Below are 23,640 nucleotides of genomic sequence, written 5' to 3'. Positions count from 1 at the left end.
GGTTTTGCAACAATTAAACATTTATGGCTGTCTTGAGCGATGCACATCAGTCTATGCGTGACAGAGAGAGAGAAAATAAAGGGAACAAGGCTTTCAGTCCTCATTGTCATAGCGCCGACAAAGGTGGAAAAGGGCAACCCAGGGTCTTTTAAGTTCGGAATAAAGCTACTGAAAAATGCTGTCAAGGTTGTTTTGCTGCAAAACTAAATGACTGGCTTGTAGCTGATTTGACAGCATTACTGAAGCGATGAAAAACCAACCGCACATCTCTGCTTCAGATTTCACATTCTTCAGCACAATGGTTCTGCACAAACAAAATTGCAAATGCAGTCAGCGCAAGAACTTTAGATCAGTTAGAAAGCAATGAAATATTGTTGAATTATGGCACCTTACTCGAGATAATAAAATTCTCGAAACAAATTGTATTTTCTGCCCAATCTGCAGACATACTTCACCACAGGCTTAGACTGCCACTTTGAAGCAACATCACACAAGTTTCAGCAAGATTCAGTCCTGTATTATGAGGATCCAGCTCTCATTGTCCTTTTAATCGTATAGATTCCAAGTCACTTTATCCCAAATAATCACGTAGAATGCAGATCCAATTGTCTTATCTAAATAGATGGGATCTGCTTATTGCCCAATATAAACATTTAGGATGCAGTTTAAATTTTATTAATTAGTGTCACAAGTAGGTTTACATTAACACAGCAATGAAGTTACTGTGAAAATCCCCTAGTCGCCACACTCAGGCGCCTGCTCGTGTACACAGAGGGAGAATTTAGCACGGCCGATGCATCTAACCAGCACGTCTTTCAGACTGTGGGAGGAAACTGGAGTACCTGGAGGAAACCCATGCAGACACGGGGAGAATGTGTAGACTCCGCACAGACAGTGACCCAAGCCGGGAATCGAACCCTGGCCCCTGGCGCTGTGAGGCAGCAGTGCTAACCACTGTGCCACTGAATGAATGAAGAGTACGGAGGATGGGCACTTAGCCCATCGTATCTATGCTGGCTTTCTGAAATCTAAAAATTAAATCCTGTTCCTCTGCCTTTTGTTTGTTGTCCTATTCAATCATGCAGGACCCAACTCCCTATATCCTATATAAATCATATGGGACCCAATTCACATGGTTCCATGTAATCGTACAGGCATGACTCTCATGGTCCTATATAAACATAAAGTATATGTCATTTATGGGTCTGCATAAATAGATATGACCAAGTTGGCATTGTCGTATGTAACCGTATTATATAATTAGGTGTTTAAAATTCAACTCTGGAACCTTCCATAGTCAAGTCGAAACAAACATTAGATTGAAATAAAGCAGAATCGAAGCGCAAAAAAAGGGAAAGCTCCTAATCGGTTCTGATATAAGAACATAAGAAATAGGAGCAGGAGTAGGCCATCTAGCCCCTCGAGCCTGCCCCGCCATTCAATAAGATCATGGCTGATCTGAAGTGGATCAGTTCCACTTACCCGCCTGATCCCTATAACCCCTAATTCCCTTACCGATCAGGAATCCATCTATCCATGATTTAAACATATTCAACGAGGTAGCCTCCACCACTTCAGTGGGCAGAGAATTCCAGAGATTCACCACCCTCTGAGAGAAGAAGTTCCTCCTCAACTCTGTCCTAAACCGACCCCCCTTTATTTTGAGACTGTGCCCTCTAGTTCTAGCTTCCTTTCTAAGTGGAAAGAATCTCTCCACCTCTACCCTATCCAGCCCCTTCATTATCTTATAGGTCTCTATAAGATCCCCCCTCAGCCTTCTAAATTCCAACGAGTACAAACCCAATCTGCTCAGTCTCTCCTCATAATCAACACCCCTCATCTCTGGTATCAACCTGGTGAACCTTCTCTGCACTCCCTCCAAGGCCAATATATCCTTCCGCAAATAAGGGGACCAATACTGCACACAGTATTCCAGGTGCGGCCTCACCAATGCCCTGTACAGATGCAGCAAGACATCTCTGCTTTTATATTCTATCCCCCCCATCCATCCTTCCATTTATATCCTTCCATCGAGGATGAAGCTGTGAGTGAAAGCTGGACAAACATTAACTGATTGAAAAGGATTGAAGATAAACAATGGGTGGCACAGCGGCAATCACTGCTGTCTCACAGCGCCAGGGACCCGGGTTCAATTCCGGCCGAGGATGGCTGTCTGTGTGGAGTTTGCATGTTCTCCCCGTATCTGCATGCGTTTCCTCCGGATGCTCCAGTTTCCTCCCACACTCCAAATATGTGCTGGTTAGGTAGATTGGCTATGCTGAATTGCCCCTTAGTGTCCAGGTAAATACGTGGGGTTACGGCAAAAGGGCTTGTATGGGATTGTTGTTGTTGGTGCAGACTCGATGGGCTGAATGGCATCCTTCTGCACTGTAGGAATTTTATGATTCTATGAATTTTGAGGTAAATAAAAACTTGTTTTTGAAGAAATATAATGGTTATTTGGGATAAAGTGACCTGGATTCTATACGATTAAAAGGACAATGAATTTGGATTCTATATGATAATACAGGACTGTGGTCTGCTGAAACTTGTGCGATGTTAAGTGCTCCCTGTTACTTCAAACTGGCAGTCTAAGCCCCTGGTAAAGTATGTCTGCAGATCAGGTCGAAAACATATCTATTTCCAGAATACTATCCCTGGTGAGGTGCCTCAACTCAACAATCTTTTAAACCGGATTGACTTTAGGCCCAAATGGACTTCCATTGATTATGAAATAAACCTCTGTTTATTGGGGCATCTTCTCTTTTGGTGGACACACAAGATCCCTTGACACTATTGGAAGGAAATCAGGGGAGTCCTCCCAAGTGTGCCCAATAATTATCCTTCAACCAACTCAAGCAAATCGAGTCATTGATTTTATTACTGATCATGGGACCTTGCTTTTTAAAATCACCTCACATTAAAAAAAACACTTGTGGTAAAGTTTTCTTTAAGGGAACTGGCAAAATATTTGAGCACTAACACAGGCAAACCAAGCCGAATGAACACCACGTGCTGAAATTGCTAGTTCTGCTGGGTGGCTCATGTTGAAGAATTGTATCTTTCGATAGTAATGCACGTGCATAGTTGCATTTTCTGATTGGCTTAGCCAATCAACATGCTTCATTCTCCATGGAAATGGTGCCAATTCTTGCACCTTCCAAGTAGCGCTGAAATAGATGACTCAATGTTAATGAGAGTCCCATGTGAAGGTATGCTTTCTACTGAACAGCTGCTGCAAATAATGTCTTACCTTGCGGCAAACGGTCATAGTTTATTTTGTCATTCACATTTTGTTTGGATTATCTATAAACTGACAAACGCCCAGAGCATTTTCCTGTTAAACTTTCGGCTCAGTCTACCAAAATTATTCAATTATTGTCGTTAAAACAAAATAAAGCCCTTGCGGTGCCATGAAATCCATATCACTGAATAATGGACTGCTTTATTTGCACCAAGATATAATAACTGCAACCAATTTATTTTCAATCTGCTCAAATTAAATGTGAATTAATATTACATTAATAAGGTCAAGTCTTTACTCCTCAAATAAACAATATTAGAACATAGAACAGTACAGCACAGAACAGGCCCTTCGGCCCACGATGTTGTGCCGAGCTTTAGAAAGCTCGATATTTAAGTACTGAGGCTTAGAATTCGTTCCCCTGGGAGGCAGGTGGCACAGTGGTTAGCACTGCTGCCTTACAACGCCAGGGACCTGGGTTCGATTCCCAGTTTGGGTCACTGTGCAGAACCTGTTCTCTCCGTGGATTTCCTCCGGGTGCTCTGGTTTTCCCCACAGTGCGAAAGGCGGGCTGGTTAGGTGCATTGGCCAAGTTAAATTCTCCCTGTGTACCCGAACGGTGCCGGAATGCGGCAACTAGGGAATTTACACAATAACTTCATTGCAGTGTTAATGTAAGCCTACTTGTGAAACTAATGAACTGTAAACTCAATTTCCCTATAAGTATTTTAAAACCCACGTACTATTTCTTGAATTGAATTCTCCTGTGATTCCCACTGTGTGAATGAACATTACGTCAAATCAATCTGATTATTGGCAGACAAAATGCGAATTAAATGACTCAAGTCAGGAATGCACTGATTCATTGAAATACAAATCTGGAAAAGGAAAATCCCACAGGAAAGCAACCAACACAAACTCTCAAATAGGTGCCCATCACATTGCTCAATTTTTGCTTCAAAATGATTCCATGCACGGTGTATATTTCTCCCGGTTGAATATGAAGATGTATCATTATTTAGAGAATACCGTACATCAAAAAATAAATCAATTCATGTTCAAAACATTAATCAGTGTAAAAATTCAGTTACAACTTGTATTTTTCTGCTACCTTTAAAATCCTGAGGGGCTTTAGCAGAGCAATATCAAACAGAATTTGATTTTGCGTCACACTAGGAGATATCAGGGCAGAATGCCAAAAGCTTGGTTGATGAAGGAGGTTCAGAAGGGAGGTGGGGGGCACAGAGGAATTTGTAAACGAGGTTATAAATTTATAAAATCAAGTTGTTGCTTAACTGCTCCCTGAAAGATCAGTTGCACAATGCGCTATCCTGCTTTCCTGGAACCGGATACCTGACACACAGGAACACAGAATTGTACAGCACTATATGGGGTTTTAAGCAACAAGGTTAGGTTACTGGCCTAGGGACCCAGGGGACTGAACAACAGCAAGTCAGTAAGGCGACTTGGGGCAGCACAGTGGCTAGCACTGCTGCCTCACAGTGTCATGGGCTTGGGTTTGATTCCCGGTTTGGGTCACTCTGTGCAGAGTCTGCACGTTCTCCCCGCATCTGCGTGGGTTTCCTCCGCATGCTCCAGTTTCCTCCCACAGTCTGAAAAATGTGCTGATCAGGTGCAGTGACCCGAACGGGCACCATAGTGCAGCAACTAGGGGAATTTCACAGTAACTTCACTGCAGTGTGAATGTAAGCCTTACTTGTGACTAATAAATAAACTTTAACTTTAATTGAATACTATCCTTTACTGAGAGGAATTGAACATAGAAGGGCAGCAGAAGTAAGTGAGGGTGGCACAGTGGTTAGAATGGCTGCCTCACAGCTAGACCCAGGTTCAATTCCAGCCTTGGATTACTGTGTGGAGTTTGCACATTCTCCCTGTGACTACGTGGGTTTCCCCTCTCAGTCCAAAGATGAGTAGGTTAGCTGGATTAGCCATGCTAAATTGCCCCTTAGTGTCTAAAGATGTGTAGGTTAGGGTGTAAGGGGAATTTCTTGGGGCGTCCCACTGGCGGGTCTTGTATTCAGCTGACCTCAGCAAACCCAAAGACTTGTGAAAAACAATAAGCAGTTAAAGACGTTCTTTATTTGACCAATGCGTTGGGAGAGCTAGTCACAGGATTGCAACTTCCCTCTGCCCTTACATCACATGGATACAACAATCATACATTTCTGAAGATTTGATACTCCCACCCAACCCCTGGTCCAATTACACTAATACACTTTATTTACTTTGGCCAATAGCATTCTACCTTTCAGCAGAATTAGGAATTCATTGGTCAACCAAAACCAGAAGTAACTCCCCCCCCCCCCCCCCTTTGCTTTGTAACCTTACCAATGTAAATCCAATAGGTTCAAGGGTCACCCCTAACACCTGTAATCCTGGGAACGAGAAGGGAGTCATCTTCTCTAGTCTGTTTTCCGTCCCTTTATTTGGGACGTTGAATTGCAGCTATTCATTACAGCTAGAAGCTGAATCCTTCTGTTCATTTTCAAAAACCTTGGTAGCTTGTTGCTGCCTGGCCTGCCCCTGATAATAGGGTATACACTCTGTGCTTCATTGTTCCAAAAGAATGCAGCCTGCCTAATTAAACTTATTTCCACATTATGCTAAGGGGTAAATTGCTTGTTGGCCAAAGCTCACAATACAAAAATACAGTTTAACTCTAGAATATTGTTCAAAAATGATTATGTGTGCCTGTACAGACAATATCTTCATATGATATAGTGAGGCACATTGTGATACTTATTTTATATTATATAAATAATATATATGGCACACTGTGGTCCCTATTTTAAACTAATCTACTTGTTTAAGTCTCAAAAGCAGGGATTTCTGTATTCCCTGCTATATAAGGGGATTAGTGGAGTAAATACATGGAGTTATGAGGATAGGGCCTGGGTCGGATGCTCTATCAGAGTCGAAGACTCAGTGGGCCGAATGGCCTCTACTCACTGTCGGGGTTCTATAGTTCTTCCTTATCCAGTCTGACCTACATGTCACTCCAGACCCACAACAATGCGGTTGATTCTAAATAAGAATGTTTTGCTTCAGTTATAAAGGACACTGATGTGACCACATGTTGTGCACAATTTTGGTCTCCTTATTTTAGGATGGGTGTTAATTTGTTTGAGGTTGACGAGGAGAGGTTTACTAGATCTATACCTGGAATGAGCGGATTGTCTTCCGAGGAAAGATTAAACTAGGCCCGTTTCCACTGGAGTTTAGAAGAGTGACTTGATTGAAGCATACAAGACCCTGAATTTTCTTGAAAAAGTGGACATGGAAAGAATGTTGCTTGTTAGACAGGGTAGATTCAGAAAGAATGTTCCCAATGGTGGAGGAGTCCAGAACTAGGGGTCATAGATTGAGGATAAGGAGTAAACCTTTTAGAACGGAGGTGAGGAGAAATTTATTTACCCAGAGGGTGGTGAATGTGTGGAATTCACTACCACAGAATGTAGTTGGGGCCAAAACATTTGTCTGATTTCAAGACTAAATTACATATAGCTCTAGGAGCTAAAGGGATCAATGGATATTAGAGGAAGGGGGGAGGAGGGAAATCAGTATATTGAATTGGACAATCAGCCATGATCAAAATGAATGGCCTACACCTGCTTCTAGTTTCTATGTTTCTAAGTTTGTGGGTGAGTCCAGAACTTAAGGGGGGGGTGGAGGGGCACTGTTTTAAAATTAGGGATCACCCTTAGAGGACAGAGATTAGGAGAAATGCTTTCTTGGACGGTTGTGCTCCTTTGAAACTCTGCCTCAGAAGGGGGTGGAGGTGGGATCATTAAATATTTTACAGCAGAGGTAAATTCTTGTTGGGGCAGAGAGTCAAATGTTATTGTGAGCAGCTGGGAATGTGGAATTCAAAACACAAACAAATCAGCCATGATCTTATTGAATGGTGGAGAAAGCTCGAGAGCCTCCTTCTTCTGCTCCCATTCCTTGTATGAATAGTGATGACTATGTGGCTGGGAAATTCAAATTTAGTTAATTAAATAAGTTTGGAATTAAAAGCTAAGAGTTTAAAACATGAGCAGCGTAAGGGTAAAAAAAAAAAATCAGGATCACCAATGTCCTTTGAGGAAGGAAATCTGCTTTGGGTGGCATGGTGGCACAGTGGATAGCACTGCTGCCTCACAGCACCAGGGACCTGGGTTCATATCCATCCTGGATTCTTCCTTGCCCAGTCTGGACCTACATGTCACTCCAGATCCACAGCAGAGAGGTTGACTTTTAATTTCCATTGAAATAGCCCATTAAGCCATTCAGTTGTGCTGAATAAGATAGCAGCTCATTGTCCAAAAGGACAACACTGAATTTGCAGTCTTCAGAGAATCCCTACAGTGCCGAACGTGGCCATTAAGCCCATTGAGAATCTGCGCCGACAACCATCGCACCCAGGCCCTATCTCTGCAACCCCATGCATTTACCCTGCCAATTCCCCTGACACTAAGAGGCAATTTAGCATGCCAATCAACATAACCCACCCATGAAGTATGGGCGGAAACTGGAGCACCCAGAGGAAATCCATGTTGACAGAGGGAAAGTGTGCAGACTCCACACAGTCATCCAAAACCGGAATTGAACCCATGTCCCTGGCGCAGAGAGGCAGCAGGGCTAATCACTGTGCTACCAAAAGAATCAAGAGTACAGAGGGTGGGCACTTAGCCTATTGTAGCTATGTTGACCGTCTGAAATCCAAAAACTAGATCCTGTTCCTCTGACCATACCATATTTCCAAATATTTACCCACTTGCTTTTCAAAGCTAAAGCAGATTCTGCTTTTAGATTATTTCTGTTAGGCAATTCCAGCTCCAAATAGCCCTTTACAAAATAACATTCACAAACCTCTTTTTCTGACTCAGCTAGTGGAATAGATTTTTCCCTTCGATTGATCAAAGCCTCTCAATTTCAATCTCATCAAATTTCCTTTTAATCCCCTTTGCTCTAATGAACACAGCCCAGGTGCTTTGGCTTCTCCTCAAATCTAAAACCTCTCATCTTAGTGAATCTACCTGCACCCAGCACAAGGCCTTGGCAACCTTCCTGAAGTAAATATCCAGAACTGGACACACCACCCTAACTGCTTAATACACCTGCCCAATAATTTGGACATAGTTATACCTCAATGTTGGCACTCTATACATTATCATAGAAGTAAATTAATCAACCTCCATTTCAATCTCCAGATTTAATGCCTTGTAAACAGGATTTCTAGTTCCTGTAAATAGTGTGTGGGAGGGGTACAGGCTGGATTTTACTAGTTTTCTGGAAATGGGCTAGGAGGCAGGAAATGAGCTGATAAAATCGGGACGGTGGGCTTTGGGAGGGAAGACTGATGTGTTCCCGCCACCACAGCATACTCCTAGAAGAGCAAATGGCAGCAGCCAATTGATTGGCCTATTAATGGTAACTTCACCTCCACCTTTTCAGGATAGGCTCATTTCATGTGGGGAGATCGTCAGGAAACTGTGGCAACCTCCCTGCATTTCCTCCGGTGTGTTGGGAAGGGGACAGTTGTGGTGGGTGGCCTTCTCTCTTCTCCCAACCCCCACTATGATTTATAGCTTTCAGCTATTCAATAACAATTCAAGCTTTGTTATTTGGTGTCAGGCATCATTAATATGAACCAAGGTTCCAGTCGGACATTTGGCCAGCCAGAGCTAGACCATAACTACTGACCACCATAGGCAGCATGGTTGCACAATGGCTAGCATTACTGCATCACCGCTCCAGGGAGCCGGGTTCAATTCCAGCCTTGGGTGACTGTGTGGAGTTTGCATATTCTCCCGTGTCAGCGTGGATTTCCTTCTGGTGCTCCAGTTTCTTCCCATGGTGGATGTGCAGGTTAGGTGGATTAGTGGGGTAAATTACGGGGATAGGATGAGCCTGTCTCAGATGCTGTTGGAGAAACGGTGCAGACTCAATGGGCCTAATGGCCTCTTTCTGCACTGTTGAGATTTTATTCTATGATTTTCAAGTCCTGGATGATTGGACAATAGGAAAATAACCTATCAGTCCATTGCTATTCCAGTGACAGCTTCATCGCAAGCAGATAAATCTCAACTAACTGGAAAGGTTTAGGAGCCTGAGGGAACAATAAAAAAACTTGTATCTGAAGCAAATACATAAAATCCAACAAAATATGATGCAAATAATCATGAGGGGTTTGGACAGAGGATTGGTAGAAAGTGGTCCGTTCAAGAGAACCAGAGGACATTGATTTTAGACAAATACACTGAAGATGGCATGAGGGATTTTTTTTAAAATGCAGAGTGGTTAGGATCTGCATTCTACTGCCCGAGAGTGGTAGAGACAGATTTAATCGTGGCATTCAAAAGAAATTTAATTATCCGAAGAGAAAACAATTGCAGGGCTACAGGGAAAAGGCAGGGAGTGTGGGACCGTGCGAGTTGTTCTTGCAGAGAAACCCAGTAGAAAAACACATCCGGTCTTCCAGTACTGTAAGCATTCTATAATCCACACTGCCAATAGCCCAGTTTTTTTTAAAGACATCTTGCTATGTGGGTAGGTAAATACAGATCGCTAATCAACCAAGATGTACTGTGACATTCATTCAATAAGAACTTGCATTTATACATGGCATCATTTCACACTCCAACATCTAATGTAACCATCAAGTACAATTCAAGACCGTAAGAATGCAAAAGATATCATAATATATATACATTTGGGTCAGAATGAGATCAAGACAACTGTTAAAATGAATAGAAAGAACTTGTATTCATATACGGATGCCTCAAAACATTTTACAGCCAATTATGCATTTTTGAGGTGTAGTTACTGATTTAATGCAGGAAATGTGGCTTGCCAATTTACACACTGGAAATGTAGTATAAAAGATTAATTTTAATTATGTAAATAGACAGATGGCATCAGTGATGTAAGATAGCATAACAGAATATGCTGAGACAGTTCTATGTCGAGCCTTGTGCTAAGCCTGTACTGTACACAATTCATAGAATATTCAATAAAATTTACAAACCTTGCCTCAGCAGTATCTGTAAAGCCAAACCATAGGCAACTCCATCTAAGACCCACAACAATGGTAACAGAGGAAGGTCCATAAGCAGCAAACGACGAGAAAAGTGCTATCAATGATACTGAGAAAAACAATGATCCCCATGAAAGTCTCACTGCAAAATAGCGGCATGTAACCTTTTATATCCAAGGGCAGATAGGGCTTTACACAACATCTCACCCAAAAGATAACTTCCACAGTACTGCACATTTTGTGCTTAAGCATCTCAAGCTGGATAGAGTGCTATGACTGAATCACACCAATACTGCCATGACAGCAGGTTTTCATGCTACTTTAAATTAGAACGTGGGATCTTTAGTGGATACCCGACATCTAGGCAACTTCAGGGATGGCAGCTGGGTAGTTCAGCTGGCTAAACAGCTCTCGCATGGATTATACCTGTGCTCAGGCTCAAGCTGAAGTTGACTTTTGGGTGGCCTGGTGGCAGAGTGTTCAGTACTGCTGCCTCACAGCGCCAGAAACCTGGTTCAATTCTGGCCTTGGGCGACTGTGTGGAGTTTGCACGTTCTCCCTGTGAGTGTGTGGGTTTCCTTCAGTTTCCTCCCACAGTCCGAAGGCGTGCAGGTTGGGTGGAGTGGCCATGCTAACTTGCCCCTTAGTGTCCCAAGATGTGTAAATTAGGAGGATTAATGAGGTAAATACGTGGGATTGCAGGGATAGGGCTTGGGTAAAATACTCAGCGCAGACCAGATCAGCTGAATGGCCTCCTTCTGTACAATAGGGACTCTATTCTATGAAATGGTGAGAACATGCAAACTCAATATTAATAAACTCGACTAATAAAAATGTAGCATCAGTAATTGTAGTCATAAATCTACTGAATTGTCTTACCCAGCTGGTTCATGAATGTGCTTCAGGGAAGGAAAATTGCTGTCCATGATGTGTCTGGTAAGTATGTGACTCCAGGCCCATTGTAAATGTGATTGACTCTGGACTGGCCTCTGCAATTGACTCGCAAACCAATCAATTGCATTCAAAATGATGCAGCTCACCAGCGTCGTCTTGGGCAATTGGGGATGGGCAATGAATGCTCGCCTCGTCAGTCACACCCAAATCCTGTGAATCAATATTTTAAAAATTGGCTGCACTGTCAACTACTTTAATCAGATGAAAGCTCGAGTGACCAAAAATACCCATGAATAAAATATTATGCCACAGGAATTAAATAATTTCCTTTGCGTGGCTTGCTGGCATCACTTCTACTTTACAGACTAGCTCTATTGTTGAAGCAGACAGTCCTGGCTCCTGATAAACAGCATTAGACTTGCCCAAGCAATTTTCACACTCTCCTCTTCCTTTAGCACCTCTCTGGCATTCATCTCAAAAAATCCCGGTGAGAGAAGAATAATTCAGCATCTTGACCTAAATGAGCAAATTCAGCGCAAGGGATTCTTTTGAAAAAATTAAAAATGTTCAATTGGAATCTGGGATCTTCAGGAGCCACCTTTAAAAATCAGAGCCGTTAAAATGTTAAAGTCATTTCTCTTCACAGTCAGAGCTTAATGCTCATTCCTCCAACATTTTTATTTGGTGTTGTGGCAGCTCGCAAATCCTTCTGCTTCATTAGACTTTGTTTTTATAGTCAGGCAGCCAATTACTCCTGCAAAGGTAAACATCAGCCTGGCTTTGCTTTGAAGGGTCCTTGTATTTTGTAATAACCAGAACAAATTGATCTCAAATTTATCAATGATAAGTCACTGATTCATTTAAAGGTGAAGTTAGATAAGCATGAGAAAGAAAGGTTATGCTGAAGGGGAGCATCGGGTGGAACATAAACATAGATCATTTTGTCCTGCAAATTCAATGTAACTTTATGGGTTTTTTTTCATAGAGTAACACGCATTCACCGTTTGGTTTGTACGCATAAGACCAGCAATACAACCAACTGCACCATCATAATTTTGATATACAGCACAACTGACTAAAGACACAAAATACCAAATATTTCATTTTATACTTTATTATAAAAAAGTAGCCGAGAAAGCAGTAGCAAGTCAATTTAGATGCAGAACGAAGCAAAGGATACAGATGAAGTGCTCAAGTAAGGACACATTGCATGAAGGGTTTACAACTGTGCGAAACAAGGGTACTACAGGCTTTTTTAAAAAGCCTGCCACTGACCAGGAAATCTAATAAATTTAAAGACACAATCCAAGTCATGCTGTTTACATCCTGCACAATACATTAAGACATTAGCAGTAGTAATTGGCAGTTGCAGAAAACAACAAACGCCACTTTATATTTATTATTAGGAAAGGTGCTTTTTGAGGGGTTTTTTGTTAACAGTTATTCTGGCATTCAAGAAAATTACATTATCCTTCAACATTTTGTTCTACCATAATATATACATTTCAAAATTTGCTTCCATGCTTCTAAAAGGTAAACCAAAATTGAATTCTACAGTACAAGTATAAAAATATATTACAAATCTGCAGAAATATTTACAAGCAATTTACTATTATCTATATGCAACTCTTTATACCTTCTGAAACTAAGACTAGGATGTTACAGAATAATCTAGAATTTTTCCCATCTTCGTACAAGTAAAAATACAGGCTCTCTTTCACGTGGTATACACGCAAGCATGAAGATTATCAACAATGCGATCACTTGGTTAATCTTGTCTCTAAGATCTTCTATGCAGCAAGCTTTGGTGCAACAAAATAAAACTTTCCAGCTTTTATACCCCAAAAAGATCAACATCCTACAGTGGCAGCAGAAATTATTTAACTTTCAACATCTGAGATCAGTTTTATATTGAACGTTGAAGTCGTACAGTACAGTTCAGAAACATTAATTCATGAACCCTTACTGTAAAGATAATTGGAAAGAAAAGATACAGATTAAAGAAAACCCATTACAATGTACCTAGTTAAACTGAGGTTGTTACGCCATATGCAGCAACCAAGAGAAAATAATAAAAAGTGTCTCCACTCCAATCAGAAGTTAGACAGTTTTAGGTTTTTTGTTTCCTTTTAAAACCTTTCATGAAATTTGAAATCTTGATTTAGATTAGAAAGGGGCACAGCCTGAAGCAGCAAGCGAACAAGTCCCAAGGAGGAAGTTTCTCATTGCACTTTCCCCCCCTGTTAGATGCCAAACATTCCCTGTAGAGTTTTTCTCATTGTACCGTCTCATGTCGAAGAGGTGGAGTGCGAGTCCAACTAGAGCTTCAGATCCATTCTCCCAAAGTTTGCTTTTAGTACAAATAATCAGCTAGGACTGGGAGAAAAAAAAGTGATTCTAATGTGCAATATTCTATTTCAGACATGGCGGCTAAATTCGACACCTTCCTGGTTCCCAGATTCGGCCTTACCTCCTTTTCAGCCTTTTCTGTGGCATTGTCCTGTAGGGGGAAGAAATCAAGAAGTTATTTATATAAACTTGCATCTAAAGTGAGTTGCAAAATGCTCAGAAACTATTTCAATAAAACTCATCAACAGAAGCTAAGTGACTAATTATGATTATATAACCCTTGCTCTTTGTAACTACTCAAAGTTTAGCATGTCCTGATGCCAAATATTTATTATTTTTAACAAGATTTTGCTGAAGTAAGCTTGTTTCATAGTACATGGAATGCACAGCCACAAGGAGCAGTTGAGGGAGATCTTTTACAGGAAAGACGGAACAAACATTTGAAGAATTGGAGGTTATCAGGAGAGCACAGAGTAAGACACTGATTTAGTTTGGATTGCTCAGGGGTCAGTAGCGACATGAATAAACTAAATGCTCACCTGTAAACATCCATTCTTCAATTTTAAAAAAACACATTTATCTACAGGCTGGATTTTTTAAATCAAAAGCACTGTTCAGAAACCTTGGAACAAGAAAACCTGCAAAATAACTTGAGGGAAATAAATAAACTCAGCCAGATTTTGGGGTAGCACAGTGGTTAGCACTACTGCTTCACAGCGCCAGGGACCTGGGTTTGATTCCCAGCTTGGGTTGTGTGTGGAGTTTGCACATTCTCCCTGTGTCTGCGTGGGTTTCCTCCGGGTGCTCTGGTTTCCTCCCATGTTCTCAAAGACATGCTGGTTAGAATGCATTGACCCGAACAGGGGCCAGACTGTGGCCACTAGGGGAATTTCACAGTAACTTCATTGCAGTGTTAATGTAAGCCTTACTTGTGACTAATAAATAAACTTTACTTTACACTTTCCTGTCCACCCATAACACACATCAAAAATGATGTTAAGTAAATTGCATGGCTTCCTACCCCTTCCCCATATATACATGTGCAAGCACACCGACTGAATTAAAGGGTGACAACTGTTCTCAGTGCAGCTGTCAAAGGGACCAATCAAATTTACTGAGAGAAAAATTGACAGCAGGAGTATGCTAATACACAAAGTAATTACTCCTGCACTCAATGCACTCACCACCCCACCATTCCAAATCCTTCCAATTGCATATCCAGAGGAATTAAGAACTGTAAAGTTATCTAAGGAAATGGTAAGCCTTAACTGAAGTTTCATTTGGCCTTTCCATTTAAATCCTCTAATTATTAACTTCCATAGAATCCCTACAACGCAGAAGGAAGCCATTCAGCCCATCGAGTCTGCACCGACTTTCCAAACAGCATCTTACCCAGGCCCACACCACCTGCTTGTTTTAGGAAAGACCAGTTCAACTTTTAACTCTCTCATTTTGTTTCTGTTCTCGATGATGCCTCATCTTTAGGGCGCCCCTTTCGGGCGGCACGGTAACACAGTGGTTAGCACTGCTGCTTCACAGCTCCAGGGACCTGGGTTCGATTCCCGGCTCGGGTCACTGCGTGTGGAGTTTGCACATTCTCCTCGTGTCTGCGTGGGTTTCCTCCGGGTGCTCCGGTTTCCTCCCACAGTTAGGTTGATTGGCCATGCTAAAATTGCCCCTTAGTGTCCTGAGATGCGCAGGTTAGCAGGATTAGCGGGTAAATATGGGGGTAGGGCCTGGGTGGGATTGTGGTCGGTACAGACTCGATGGGCCAAATGGCCTCTTTCTGCACTGTAGGGATTCTATGATGTGGAAGATTGTTGGGGATAACTATTTTTTGTAAAACTGGAACTCCAGGATAACAGTACTTCATTGAATCTGAAAAAAAACTGCCCATTTATTCAGACCCAAACTGCTCAAAGTCCCTGTCACAGTGCAATGAACATTTTCAACAGAACATTCTCAGGCATACTTTTCAGAGTTTTCTCTTGCACTTTGTTAGCCAGAACAGGAGAATCAGCCCACTCGTGGGTGTTTTCCCATACTAAAAGTAGCAGTTGGTAGAGGCAGTCTCAAAATGAAATTTAGACAAAACGGATATTCCGGTCCTTTAGCTATGGTGCTAAAGTTGTTTTTTCTTAAAAAAAGATCTTGAAGCACGACCCAGGTGAAGTCTTCAATTCATTATACACTAAACTGTATGAGCTACAACCTGAAGGGCGAAGCACTATTTGCAGAAGAGGTTTTTGACACTATTCTTAAATGGCTGATCAAAGAAATGCATTAAAATGAATATTTTGCATAGGCACAGGACAGTACTGCAATTAGTTGACACTGATTTGGTGCCTGGTATTTCTCCAACTGATTCCAAGGAGTGCTTGCAACCAATTCTGGACTTTTAACAGGGACACATGCCTGCTTGGTCAGGAAGCACGAAGGTCCATTTTCTGCTGCAGAAGGGACTTCAGAATTGTTCAAATTGCATTTTGCGGTCCATCAAATTGTCAAATTTGTATCAGTTTGCCCAGTCAGATTCAACAGTCTTGAATTAATAGTGAACCTAAAACAGAACAGAAACGGCAAAATGTGTCATGCTGGACACTTTCAGCCAAAACTAATCAGAGGAATGGAGATTTGCTGAAACATAAAAACAACTTTGAATTGCTTTCATTTGACTAATTTTAGGTGGAAAGGACGTAAGCGGCAGGTCAGGTCCTACAATTAACCACTAACCCCGATCAAACTCAAACTGGTTTCAAGGTAGAACTAGGTATCCTTGAGCTTGACAGCTAAAAGAATGTTCCCTGGAAAGTGACTACCTTTAAAATGTTCCTTTAGGGTGTTTGAGCTCAGCATTGATAAGACTGCTTTGATTTCCAAATCTTTTACAAATATGAAGTCTTGGGAGCAATAGTTTCATATTCCTCTACCTGCATGGTTCTTCTATCCCAGAAACTTTGATCTGCATACCTTTCAGCTGCTGACCGAGCATGCCATTAACTGACAGGTATATAAAAGCTGGAATTGGTCATTCATCCCAACGCCCTCCCGAAAGTAGGGCTACTCCACCATCCAATCATACCATGACTGGCCTGTATCTCAACTTTATCCACATGCCGTGTTTGACTCCACATCCTTTTGTACTCTTTTTCCAGCAAAAAGTTTTGATCTCAGATTTGAAATAATTAAGCTAGCATGATCCCTTGGCTTTTCTGCTCTATTCTCCATTTACAAATTCAAGTAACCCACAGTTTTAAAAAAATCAACTTATTCTTCCACCTTTACAAGTGTGTATACAGACACCAAATTCTCTCTGTTCATTACACTTTTCAAAATTCTGCCATTAATTGTATATACTATCTTCCCATTTCACCATTTTGCATCAACCTGAAGCCTATAACTATCCTCATCACCATCTGTGGCTTTGCCAAGCTTTACATAACTGACAAGCTTTCTAATGCTGCAAATTACACTCTCAATATAAATTGCTTTAAAAAAATTAACAATGGACCTGAAACTGACTCTTGGACAACACTTTTCAAGCCACCCCCCAGTCTGTAAAACATCATACACAACCACATTTTGCAACCTGTTACTGAGTCAATTTTATATTTATGCCCCACTATACTACAAATCTAGTTTCAGCAGTTTCTCCTTGTAATCTAACCCTTGGGAACAATTTGGTGAATTTGTCCTGGACTCCTTTAAAGGCCAATATTATCCATTCCAAGTTGTGGTTTCTAGAATTGTGCATATTACTCCAGATATAATCTAACTGCGGCTTTGCAAGCAAAAGAGAAAATGCTTGAAAATCTCAGCAGGTCTGGCAGCATCTGTAAGAAGAGAAAAGAGCTGATGTTTTGAATCCGGATGACCCTTTGTTAAAGCTAATTTGTTTTTATCTGGGCTTTGCAAGGCAGTGGCAAAACATCCACCCCATCTTTATTCCAATCCTTTCTAAAAAGAGGGATGGAATATAAATAAAGGCCAAAATTCCATTGCCTTTGTGATGATTCCTAGGACACAGATACCACATTTTAATGAACATTTGGGCCTCTAAAGAGGTGGGCGGCACAGAATAGCGAATCTAATAATTGCAAAACAAAGGCCAGACTACTTGAAGCTGGCAAAGGTGAGAGAAAAGAACCAGGACCAGCAGCACCAAGAGCAGAGCGTGCCGAATGACATAAGCTCTTTCTAGTATTCCTAACAAGTTAGAATTCTGTCAAGGAGGAGGAAAGGATATAGTGCAGAACCAGCCTCGTATACACAAAGTGAAGATGACAGATGGCATGATAAAGATAATGCTTTTCCTCATATAATGAAACAATAATATTGTTATCTTTTATTAACTAAACAAAAGAATGCCATTAAGTCAGCTAATTGTGGGATCCTCACTGACAGGTTAACGGTTTTTAAAGCTTAACAGTTTTAAAAACTGGTCCCTGCATTTATTTTTACACTTTCAATATTTGTTTCCTTCCATCACCAGGAACCCCGTATTGCTTGCACATAACATTTAACGGTATGTTTTAAAAATGAACTGCACAATTATCAGATGGGTTGCTTTACAAATTACCTAGCTATGAATTTTAATTCTGTGAAACCATAAAGGTAAAATCTGTGTACTTTATAAATGAACCCAAACTTCACCATTGTTGCTGTTTAGGCCAACAGCTCTTCAGAATTAATTTCCTCGAAACACTGGTGAGAGGAGTTTTGATAGAAGGGTTTAGACAGAGTAAGTTAGTTTCCCATGCCTGAGGGCTGATAACCAGAGGGCACAGGTTTAAAGTAATTGGCAAAAGAACCAAAGGTGACATGGGGGAAAAAAACCTACATCACACAATGAGTTGTTAGGATTTGGAATGCGTTACTTGATTGGGTCATGGATCGATTCAATAATATCTTTCAAAACTGAATTGGATAAATAATTGAAAGAGGGGGAAAAATTACAGGAATAGAGGAAAAGACAGGAGAATTGAAACTAATTGGACTGCTCTTCGAAAGAGCCCGTGCAGATTCAGTGGGCTGAATGGCCTCCTTCTGTGCTGCATGATTCTTTGATTTGTTTTTTCCTCTATACTTAGGAACTATTTAGTTCAGTGATTGCCATGAGTTTATGGATTCCCTTGACTTATTGGGGAGAGATCAGTTAAGTAGAAGATGCAAACAAATGAAAGACTGGTTCGACTCGAACGATGTTGTTTTCAGTGGCACATGGGGTGAATTGCATTGAATGAATTATTTCTCTTTAAAAAGATTACGAACAAAATCTCTATTTGTATAAAAATGTGACCTGCCTTGAAGGTACACTTGCAACAATACTAGCAGAATGCAGATTGAGTTTTATTTTTATCCCTACCTGTGCTGATTCTTCTAGACTTAAGTGAAGTTTAGTTGTCATGTGTCAACCATGGAGCCATGTTCATAATGTTGTATGGAGCCAGTCGGCCTGTCAGTACAAGTAAAAACAGCTCAAAGCTGAATTATTCTGAAGTACATTACACTGCTGCAGCACAAAATTGTACTATTGGTGTGTAATTAAGACTTTATTCCTATTTTTAACCAAGCCAAAAGAACTGACTCTTAAACTGAAGAATAGCAATGTGTGTACCAGTCTGAAGAGCACAATTCTCTATTAAATAAAAATCTACAACCACCTAACTCACATTTTAAAGATTTGATTCATCAGATTTACTGAACACAAACATGCTAGTATAAGACTTTAAGAAAACAAAGTATTTTCTATGAAGCAAAGAAATGCAGCATTTTAATTATAACAATGCCTGATTTCTGCTGCCCAAATATGGGAATTTAAGCCCAGAAACCACAATTTGGAATACAACGAATTTCCTGATCCACCGCATGGTTCGACCATGAAATGGTTATTAACTTTGTAAAGGTCTAAAGAGATTTGCCCCATTCATTATGGGGACCTGCAATGAATACAATCACAGGTTAAACCAATGGTGGAGATTAGGGTCATCATCCACCAGAATGTGACTTTGCAGTATTCTCCACATTAAACTGATTAGTGTCATGGATCCAATTGCAAAGTGGCAAGTAACATTCAGGCCACTATAGTGCCAGGCAATGACCATCTCCAACGAGAGAGAATCTAATCACCCCACTGTCAACATCCTGAATATTATCACTGACCAGAAACTGATTCAGCTATGTAAATACTGTGACTACAAGAGGTCAGCTGCTGGGAATACTGAGCAACCTCCTGACTCCCCAAAGCCTGGCCACCATCTAACAAGGCACAAGTCAGAAGTGAGATGGAATACTTTCTTCTTGCCTGGATGAGTGCAGCTCCAGCAACACTCAAAAAACTCAATACCATCCATGGCAAAACAGCCCACTTGATTGGCACCCCACCCACCACCAATGCACAATGGCAGCAGTGTGTATCATCTACAAGTGCACTGCAGCAACTCATCAATGCCCCTTTGATAGCATCTTTTAAACCTGTGACCTCTATAACTTAGAAGTACATGGGCAGAAAATGCATGGGAACACCACAACCTGCAAGTTCCTTGCCAAGTCGCACACTATATTGCTTGGAACTACATCACCCTTCCTGTCGCTGGATCAAAACCCTACAACTCACTCCCTAACAGCACTTGGATTGCAGTGATTCGAGGCGGCAGCTCATCACCACCTTCTAGAGGGCAATAAATGCTGACCTAACCAGTAACACCCATATTCTATGAACCAATCAGAAAAGGTTTTTACGCTGGAAGCGGAACAAAAGAGGTGAAAGGATTTCATAATTATTAGAAACAGCAAAATACGACATAGCAACTAGAGATAAAATGCAAAGAGAATGAGAAGCACAGTCGGAATAGAAATGGGGAAGGCATCAAATATTTAAGGTGAATTTTTTGTAGTTCTGGATGAATTATAATCTTCAAAATTACTCAATTTACTACAGTTTCAGCATTACTAAATGGGTTAACAGAAACCCAGTCTATATTAGAAAACAAATACACCCCCATAACCAAAACAGAAAATTCTGGCAAATCTCAGCAGGTCTGGCAGCATCTGTAAGGAGAGAAAAGAGCTGACGTTTCGAGCCCAGATGACCCTTTGTCAAAGCCTTGATAAAGGGTCATCTGGACTCGAAATGTCAGCTTTGACAAAGGTTTGACATAGGGTCATCTAGGCTTGAAATGTCAGCTCTTTTCTCTCCTGAAAGATGCTGCCAAACCTGCTGAGATATTCCTGAGGATAGGTTGAGGGAGCTTGGTCTCTTCTCCCTGGAGAGACGAAGGATGAGAGGTGACCTGATAGAGGTTTACAAGATGTTGAGGGGTCTGGATAGGGTGGACTCTCAGAGGCTATTTCCAAGGGCTGAAATGGTTGCTACGAGAGGACACAGGTTTAAGGTGCTGGGGGGTAGGTACAGGGGGGATGTCAGGGGTAAGTTTTTCACTCAGAGGGTGGTGGGTGAGTGGAATCGGCTGACGTCGGTGGTGGTGGAGGCAAACTCGTTGGGGTCTTTTAAGAGACTTCTGGATGAGTACATGGGATTTAATGGGATTGAGGGCTATAGATAGGCCTAGAGGTGGGGATGTGATCGGCGCAACTTGTGGGCCGAAGGGCCTGTTTGTGCTGTGGCTTTCTATGTTCTATTCCAGCATTTTCTCTTTTGGTTTCAGATTCCAGCATCCACAGTAATTTGCATTTAAACACTTCCCCATACTGGTTGGCGGTCTGGGCAGTGAATTTTATTTAAATGCGAGTCCACCCCTCTCAGCGTTACCCTCAATATCAAGATCAAGTGCAATTTTCAGATGAAATGGAGTTTAAGCCATGTTGTGCAATGAAATATGACAAATAGGTATACAATATACATACATAGCAAGTCCCTATTTTAAGTAATATACTGTCGTTTTTATAAATACTTCTACATTTCAGTTAGCTAGCTAGCAGGAGACATCACATTTTGGGGAGCCCAGCCAGTTGGAGTCTAGAATTTATTGTCTAGTCAAATGGAGAAGCTAGGAGAATAAAAGAAACTGCAGCACCATTACTAGTTACATTGCAGTACAAAAACAACCTTACTGACCATAGAATTTACAACAAAATCTGGCAAAGGAACTACAAGGAACTTGCTGCCAGGATGTAAGATTCTGTAGAAAACCTGAATGGTATGTAGAACCTGATGAGTTTTCTTTTAAAAACAAGATGCATAGATGACCACCAGCTTGTCTGGACTGACGATATAGAATCTTTATAAAAGGTATGCTGCCCAAGCAGTTAAAAAATCAGCACTTGTAACAAATCTGTTTCTTGTAACAAAAAAACTCTTGTTTTACTGAAAAATTAGAAGTACGGCAGCTTTTGTTCAGCTTCACGTGAAATTTTTGAGGATTGGGAGAGACAGTTAAAATCCATTAAGAATGGATATTCCTCCAGTCCACATTTTGTAGCCACGCATAATGTCTGATGAAGGATAATTTTCAAAGTGCAAAAATGTTTTGCTGCAAGGGTAATCCTGTAAATGGAAAAATTGAGGCATCTCCAGCAGCATTCTGTCTATAATACTACGCAGATTGGCTAAGTGTTTAGAATATTTACAAATTTTGCATTTACAATGTCAACATTTTGTTTTCCAAAGATTGTGCAGACACCAAAATTGAAACTTAGATTTTTCCATTTTTATTCATTCACAGGAACGGAGTGTCACTGGCAAGGTTAGCATTTGGGGCCCCTATTGCCTTTGAGATAGACATGGCAAACTGCCTTTGTGAATACAACTGAATGACTTAATAGACCACCTCAGAGGGAAGTTACAAGCCATCCACATTTTTGTGGGCCTGAGCACACATGGAGGCCAGACTGGGTTAAGAGTAGCAGATTTCCTTCCCGAAAGGACTTTGATAAACCAGATGAGTTTTTACAACAACACTCCAGTAGTTTCATGGTTCCCCCGTACTGATACCAACTTTTTATTCCAGTTTATTTATTTTATCTAATTTTAATTCCCCAGTGGCTGCGGCACGATTTGAACTCAAGTCTCTGGGTCATTATTCCAGTAACCACCACAAAGCTATTTCCCCAGAATAAAATTCTACGTATACAGATAGTAGGCACAGACCCTCTCATCACAATAGATTGCAGTTTAGTTTACCAAAAGTAAGCTTCAAACCAAATATGCATGCAAAACAGTGGCAATCAGAAGTCAACAACACTGATCTAGCGTGACATTTTTTCCTGAAATCTAACAATTCTAAATTGAATTTTGCCAAAATGAGACTACTCTACATCAGGACCCAAGCTGGGATGACATACAAATGATTGTTTTCCTTGGCATATCTATGGGCTTTGTATGTGATCGTGTTTCTTGTTTTTGATCAAGTAGTTCCACATGCTTGTGTCAATGATTTCTCAGTCTAATCTCCAACTCTCTGACGATGAATGCATTCAGGGTTCTGCGCCATTCTTCCTACTTCCTTTCCTTACTTGCTGGCACACTTAAGTGCTGTTCTCTTTAGGCTGTACAAAACTGATGAATCGATTAAATGACCACAAACACCCCAGCCACAAACACTACATGTCCACCAACACCGACAGTTTTCTGCTCTCTTGACACTCTTCAATTCAGATTTTGCCATAGTTTCAATCTCCCATTCTACCTTCATGCTTTGCCATGGCAATATTCACTCTAAGGATCAACCGTCAAGCAAACATATCCATGTCACAAAATATGCCAGATTAATGCATGTAGGCCCAATGCTGACTCTTCTCTCCCACTGATAGCCAACAACTTCCTTGCACAATGTTTCCAAACACAGTCACCCACAAACCAGCCTTCAGTACTCTATCAAAATGTCGCCTGGTTACCAGTCTCATACATGTTGTTCCACATCTCACCAATTATCCTTAATCCAAAATGCTAAGCCACAGCAAAACCAGTCAATATTTATTCTGACATCCCCTTCTGCATCCTGTATAATTTTCCAGCAACATGCTCACATATCATAAATATATAGCTTAAATATCCACACTAGTCCACCTTCCTTGTATTACGACCATGAAAATGACAGTGCATGAGCCAAACACTTCTTAGCTTGGAATCTATTAGAAACATTCCTAGAAT

General features: G+C 41.1%; 1 protein-coding gene across 5 annotated transcripts in view; it reads right to left on the bottom strand.

Moving 5' to 3' along the window:
- aebp2 (AE binding protein 2) overlaps positions 1–23,640 on the bottom strand; it is a 110,494-nt gene that overhangs the window by 7,647 nt on the left and 79,207 nt on the right. For 2 of the 5 annotated variants that reach the window (XM_078205542.1, XM_078205544.1), the window contains exons 8-9: positions 18,895–18,984; positions 12,279–13,680 (exon numbers count right to left, since the gene is read on the bottom strand). In XM_078205542.1, the coding sequence (XP_078061668.1) occupies positions 18,933–18,984 (52 nt within the window). In that variant the 3' untranslated portion in view covers positions 12,279–13,680; positions 18,895–18,932. Of the gene's footprint in view, positions 1–12,278; positions 13,681–18,894; positions 18,985–23,640 lie in introns of those variants that run through there. The other 3 variants (XM_078205545.1, XM_078205546.1, XM_078205543.1) reach the window with 3 other exon arrangements.

The sequence above is a fragment of the Mustelus asterias genome, unplaced genomic scaffold, assembly GCF_964213995.1.
Source record: "Mustelus asterias unplaced genomic scaffold, sMusAst1.hap1.1 HAP1_SCAFFOLD_808, whole genome shotgun sequence".
Classification (NCBI taxonomy): domain Eukaryota; kingdom Metazoa; phylum Chordata; class Chondrichthyes; order Carcharhiniformes; family Triakidae; genus Mustelus; species Mustelus asterias.
This window is presented reverse-complemented; position numbering and strand designations above follow the sequence as displayed.